The sequence below is a fragment of the Microtus ochrogaster genome, chromosome 8 (genome assembly GCF_000317375.1).
Source record: "Microtus ochrogaster isolate Prairie Vole_2 chromosome 8, MicOch1.0, whole genome shotgun sequence".
NCBI lineage: Eukaryota > Metazoa > Chordata > Mammalia > Rodentia > Cricetidae > Microtus > Microtus ochrogaster.
The window spans coordinates 13,467,215-13,473,794 of NC_022015.1; the positions used below are offsets into that span (position 1 = coordinate 13,467,215).

The 6,580-nt window shown below is 41.7% G+C and overlaps 1 protein-coding gene across 2 annotated transcripts in view; it reads right to left on the bottom strand.

Moving 5' to 3' along the window:
* Positions 1 to 418: 418 nt before the first annotated feature.
* Positions 419 to 6,580, bottom strand: part of Dctn5 (dynactin subunit 5) — an 18,249-nt gene continuing 12,087 nt past the window's right edge. For both annotated transcript variants that reach the window (XM_005351130.2, XM_026781631.1), the window contains 2 exons: positions 5,040 to 5,142; positions 419 to 1,507 (listed from right to left, as the gene is read on the bottom strand). In XM_005351130.2, coding sequence (XP_005351187.1) covers positions 1,410 to 1,507; positions 5,040 to 5,142 — 201 coding nt within the window. In that variant the 3' untranslated portion in view covers positions 419 to 1,409. The remainder of the gene's footprint in view (positions 1,508 to 5,039; positions 5,143 to 6,580) is intronic.

Here is a 6,580-nt window from a genome sequence, read left to right on the forward strand (position 1 = left end):
GAATAAGCAAGCATTCTCTCTTTGCTTGCTTGCTCTCACTCCCAGTGGCAAGTCCATTCCTTCACTGGAATTAGAGCAGACTTCTTCAGGATTCCAGCGTATACTGAAAACCAACTGAGAAATCCAGCCTCACAGACCGAGCAACTTCTGAATTCTTGGACCTTCCATTGGTAGATATCTACTGTTTGGACTAGTTGGATTACAGTCATTCCTATACTAAATCCCCTTTATATATATACCAGTTGAGACAAATGTTTCTAGAAAAAAGAGCAAGGTTCACAGAAGCTTGTTTCTGGTGAAGTAAACCTTGAGATGAGGAATGAGGACCTGACTAAGCAATCCACACCTAAACCTTGAATTCTGCAGAAGCAAAATCTGCAGTGTAGGTTTCCCCTCTGTAAATAAATGAGCCTAAAACAGGATGTTTTATATCTTTATTAACTACTTTAGGACAGCTAAGGTCTCTCTGAAATAAAGAACAGCTACCACCTGCTCTTTATGTTTTCTTTTCCTGGTCTGTTTTTGTTGTTTTGAAGCAGGGTCTCAAGTAGAACACCAGGCAAGTGCTTGAGCTCACTATGTAGCTGTCAGTCCTCCTGCCTCTGCTCCACAGATGCTGGGGTGGCAGGTATGTGTCACTACAGCCCGTCTCTGTCCCCCATGTTTTAACAGCCAACAGGAACCTGGGCTCTGAAATCACAAACACTTTCCCCAGTGTACAAGAAATTGTGGCCACCAGTTCCATGTTAGCAGCAGGATAGATGAATGTAATCTGTGTGATGGTGTGCAGTAGGGGTAGAACATGGTTGTGAGCAGCACCTTGGTCATGTGACCTTAGGCTGGGAGGGTGCTATGGCTCTGCAGGCCCATTCCAGCCATCTGCAGGACCATAGGGCTGGAGTGTTGGGAACAGACCTTTCTGCCCTTCTCAGACAATGGTACAGTGACTGGTGACATAGCAGGTGTAAGAGACAACTCCAGACATTCTCTTATTAAAATTATTTTTTAAAGAGTTCATTATTTGATGTTAAGGGATGTTTTGGCTGCATATATGTCTGTACCACATATATATCTGGTGCCCAGGAAGGCCAGAAACCCATCAGATCACCTGAAACTGGAATTATAGTTGGTTGTAAGGTGCCAAGTGGGTGCTGGGAATTGAACCTGGGTCCTCTGGAAGAGCAGCCAGTACTCTTAACCACAGGGCCACCTCTCCAGTCTTCTTATTAAATTCTTAAATGCTCATAACCTTGGAGGACTGAAAATTTTAAATAATAAAAAAAAAGAACCAAAAATCAAGGAGAGTAGATGTTGTCAAAAACATGGTAGCTCTTGTAGTTACTGACTGCTCGCTTTATCTCCAAGTTCATCGTAGAAGTCAAAAGAATTCAAGATATAAAGCAGAGATATTAGACTTGTGTTAGGGGTAGAAACTTCTGGTAGTAGCTCTTGGTGACGTCAATCATCAGCTCCTGTGTGCACTCTGGGAGCTCCCCTGAGAAGAGTCCTGGGGAGAAAGAGAGCCGGTCGGTCAAGCAAGGGAGCCAGGAGGCCTGGAGTCCTACCCTTTGTGCAAAGCCTTCTGGGATCTACTGTGAGGATTTTACTGTGAGGTACTTCATCTTCAGACTGACAAGACTGTTGACTACCAACATCCTCTGAAAGGTCTGAGTTTGAGTTTGGAAAACAAACACTACAGCTTTCCAAATGAAGAAGCAAATGGCAGGTGGAGGAGGTCAGAACATGCTTACGAGATAAAAAGAGAGAAGCACCTCTGACTGCTCCGAGTGTCGTTCCACACAAGGGCCTTCCACCCCCAGGATTACAGTGTGAGCCCCACAGAGCCTGTCTTACCCCTGAGGCAAGAACTGCCCTGCCATTCCTACAGTGAAACGCAGTCCAGCACAATAAAACCCAAGCAGTGATGCTAGGTGTAGGTGAATCCAAGGAGGACAGCACAACAGTTCATGAGGGAGCAAGCATGGCAGAGAACTTCACTCCTAGGCGGGCATGAAGGCACATGCCTTTAGTCCCAGAACTCCTAGGCGGGCATGAAGGCACACGCCTTTAGTCCCAGAACTCCGAGAGGTAGAGGCAGGCAGATCTCTGTAAGTTCGAAGCCAGCCTGCTCTACGGTATGAATTCCAGGACAAGCAGGGCTACACAGGGAAATCCTGCCTCAGAAAAACAAAAGCAAAATCAAAGGAAAAAAATTCTGAAACAGTGGTTGGTACTCTGAGCTGCTGTCTCCATTCATGCAGATTTCGTTTGTTTTTTGCTGTTTTGGTTAGAGACAGGGTTTCTCTGTAATGTTCTGGAGCTTACTCTGTATAGATTTTTTTTTTAAAAAAAATGTGCATTGGTGTTTTGCCTTCATTCATCCATGTAAGGTTGTTGGATCCCCCTTGGAACTAGAGTTACAGACAATTGTGAGCTGCCATGTGGGTACTGAAAATTGAACCCACGTCCCCTGGAAGAGTAGCTAATGCTCTTAACTGCGGAGCCATCTCTCCAGCCCCATCATGCAGATGTTTTGAAGGACACTTTAAAAATAGCTAGTAAAGGGCTAGAGAGATGCCCTGGCAGTTAAGAGCACTGATTGTTCTTGCAGAAGTCCAAGGTTCAGTCCCAGCACCCACACGGCAGTTAACAATCACCTATAACTTCAGGTCTGGGTGCTGCATGCACCTAGAGATATATGCAGGCAAAGACACAAACACATAAAATAAAAATAGCCAGCAAAGTTTTCAATGTTCACATTTTGTGGTCCTAAGTGTTTCTAAGAATATACACCAGAGACAATTGTGTCCAATAGTGCAATACATGTAAAGAGTGTCAAGATAGTTTCTAATAGTGCCCAGGTACAATTACTAATGACCCATTACACTATGGGACTGATTCAATGCTTTGTGGTAAATCTACCTATGCAGTGTGTGAAACCTGTAACCCTTGAGAGGAGTGATGTGGCTCTTCATATACCACCTGAAAAGCTACCCAAGGTATACTGCTAAATAAATGATAGTTTCTGAGCAGTTTCATTAATAAAAAGGTGCAGTTTCAAATATCTACATTTTCTATTCAAACCTATAAACACAGATATTTTATACACTTATACAAAATGTAAAGTATATATAAAAAACAACTTCATAAAGTTTTCATACTCTATAATTAAAAGCTACACGTTAGGCGTGTAAACATGTTTAAACTTCACAGTATTTTTGTTTTGTGTTGTTCATCTGAGTCAGGGACTCTATGTAGTCCTGGCTGTCCTGGAACTTACCATGCACACCAGACTGGCTTCAAACTCCTGAGTGCTGAGATAAAGATATATGCTACCATAACTGGCTCAAAAAACTTTTTTTGTTCTTTTATGTTTAAATATTTTGTCTGCATGTATGTTTGTGCATCATGTGCATGCCTGGTGCCCAAGTCAGAAGTGGGCTTTGGATCCCCTGGAAGTGGATTTATGGATGGCTGTGAGTCATGTGGGTGCTTGGAATCAAACCCAGGTCCTTTGCAAGAGAAACAAGTGTTCTTACTAGCTGAGCCATCTCTCCAGCCACTAAATATCACAGTAATAATTAGATAACTTTAAAAATTCAGAGATACCACATAAATTTCCATTTTTAGCTGTTCCTTAAACATCAGATTTCATGCTCTCAGTTGCCAGGTCAAACAGCCACGATGAGCTATGACTTCAATTACTACATTATCTGCCTGGCTGCAACAGTATCAGAGTTTGTGGCTTCTGATCAAGATTGATCCTGGTTTCCATTTCTTTTTGCTTCATGATCAATTTTTATCTCATGTAGCCATCACAAATGTGCCAGATTCCTTGCAAGCCCACATGTCTGAATTCAAAGATGGAAGTGCCAAAAAAGCACCCTAATGTCTGGCATATATTTGTGAAACTACTCAAAAGAAAAACAAAAAATACCTTGTTATGGTGCAAGAAGCTTTGGACAAGGCTTTGACATTGGGGACAGCCCACCTTCCAGTCTCAGTTTCCACATATACAGAGACCTGGATGGTTCTATGCATCTGGGCCTTTTCAAAGATAGTCTTTATTAATTCAACCTGAAACACCACGACGGTTCCTTGTCTTCTGACATTAGTGTTCAATGACCATAAGAAGTTGGTACGGAGGAACCTAAATGCATTAAGAAAATGAAATATACATGCCATATCTCTAAAGAGATTTTTCTCTTTCCCCCTTGTCTACTCAGAGCCCAGGCCAAGAAAGAAATGTTTCTTTGTCCTTACTATGTGCTGATGGCAGATGTGTTCCACAACAACCTTTTTTCCTAGATGTTATTTATTTATTTTTATGCGTATGGGTATTTTGCCTGAATGTATTTCTGTTTACCTTGTATGTGCCTGGTGACTGCAGAGGCCATAAAAGAGAGTTGAATTTCATGGAATTAGACTTAGAGAAAGTTGAGCTGCCATGTGAGTGTAGGGAATTGAACCCAGGTCCCGTGGAAGAGCATCCAGTGCTTTTAACCATTGAGCCATCTTTCCAGTCCCTATAGCAACCTTGAGGGAAAACCCTTCAAAGGTATTTGAGAATCTCTCTGCCACGTGTGGATCTAAGGCTTTATCTCCTACATTTTAATCATTCTATTATGAAGTCAGCATTTAACACCTGCAGTCTTCCAGCTTGGGTCTCATTTCCTTTTACTTCTGATAATTTCCTTTTTTCCTTGTAAATCCAGTTATTCATTCAAAACACAAGTTTGTTCGCTAGGTGTGGTGGTGCACGCCTTTTATCTGAGCACTAGGAGGCGCACACAGGGAGATCTCTGTGAATTCAAGGGCAGCCTAGTCTATGAAGTGAATTTCAGACCAGCCAAGGCTACACAAAGGAGACCCCATCTCAAAAAACAAATACCACCACCACCACCAAAAGCAACTTATTTGCATGCCTTTTCTAAGTGTTTTGTTGCTAATCACATATCAGAGTCAGAAGTCACATGGATTACTTTAGTAATGGAAAAGAGTTTTAAGGAGGCTGAAATAGACATTAACATCAACATTACCTGGACAGCCTGAGAAGACGGTGAATGGTGGGACCACAGTTTCTGGAGGTAATACTGTATTATCAAGAATTTTGCAACAGTCTTTCAAGACACACCGGCGTCCCTGAAATTAAAATGTTATTAATAGGGATTGACCAAGACATGGGAGTAAAGCTTGTTTAGTACTCGGCGTGGAAGGCTGGTCTATATTTTCTCTGTCCATAGCATTTTTATGACAGTGTCTAACTATTGTAGTCCTACTTGGCTTGGAATTTGCTATGTAGACCAGGCTAGCCTTGAACGTAGAAATCTGCCTGCTTCTACCTCCAGAGTGTTAGCATTAATGCCAAGCACCATCATACCCAAGCATTCATGGTATCTTATAATAGCAAGGGAGTCAGGGACAATGACAGGGTGTTTGGTTGAAATTATATACTTCAAGTGGAATCTGACAAGAAGGAGTAAAAAGTTTGTGAGTGTATGTAGATGTGTGTGTGTGTGTGCGCACGTTTATGCACAGGTAAACACAGGAGGGAGGGTTGTATGCTACAGACAGTATAGGTTGCCTTAGGCATTAGACAGTAGGCAAACCTCTTGTCTTCTGAGAGTTCCATTTTCTCTTCTATTTGACCTAGTGACATCTGTTGTTTTGCTGTCTTTTCTTCTGGTAACAGAAATCTTTTTGCATCGGCACTACCTACCCCATTTTTGTCCACACACTTTATTTATCTCTAGCCCACACACAGACTCCATGCTTGACCAGTGACAGGTTTGGGGAACTGGCATATGAGCCAACTTAGTCTAATAAACCTCAACCTGGGTTGAACACTTTAGAGTTCAGAAGACAGGATGGATGCCCACCACATCTTATCCTTGCCAGGAAGTAATCTCTGTTCATGGTGTCAGATGAGCCGTTGGATCATGTGAGCATGAAATTAGGATCTACTTCTGGACTCTCAGTTTATATTAGCTAATCTAATACATCTGATTGGATACCTGCCAGTTTAAGGGCTACTTGTCTGCTCTCTGGACAAATTTTCTTCAGTAGAAGGTATTAGTCAACTTGTTTTTCCACGGGAGATAGCTATTTGAATATTTCAACTATGATTAACTTTATACAGAGGTAACATTTTTTCCAATTCTTCTATAATTCACAGCATTTTAAAGGTAAGAAATGTGCCATGGGAAAACTCATTTATTTGTTAGGCTAAGGGAAAAGATATGTATATATATGTATGTGGTTTAAACCTATGCCTTAGGATACTCACTGAGCAGATCAAGGTTTATTCTTATTTGTTTGTTTGTTTTGTTTTGTTTTGTAAGACAGGGTTTCTCTGTGTAGCCCTGGCTGTACATTCACTCCATAAACTAGTCTAGCTTCAAACTCAGAGATGTGCCTGCCTCTGTCTCTCAAGTGCTGGGATTAAAAGCCTGTGCCACCACCAGCTGGCTCAAAGTTTCACTCTTTATTAACTATTTTTTTTTTATTGTGTGTATGTGAGTGTGCTCATCCATGCATACCCATGTGGAGGTCAGAAGTTGTTTGGTTTTTTGTTTTTTTT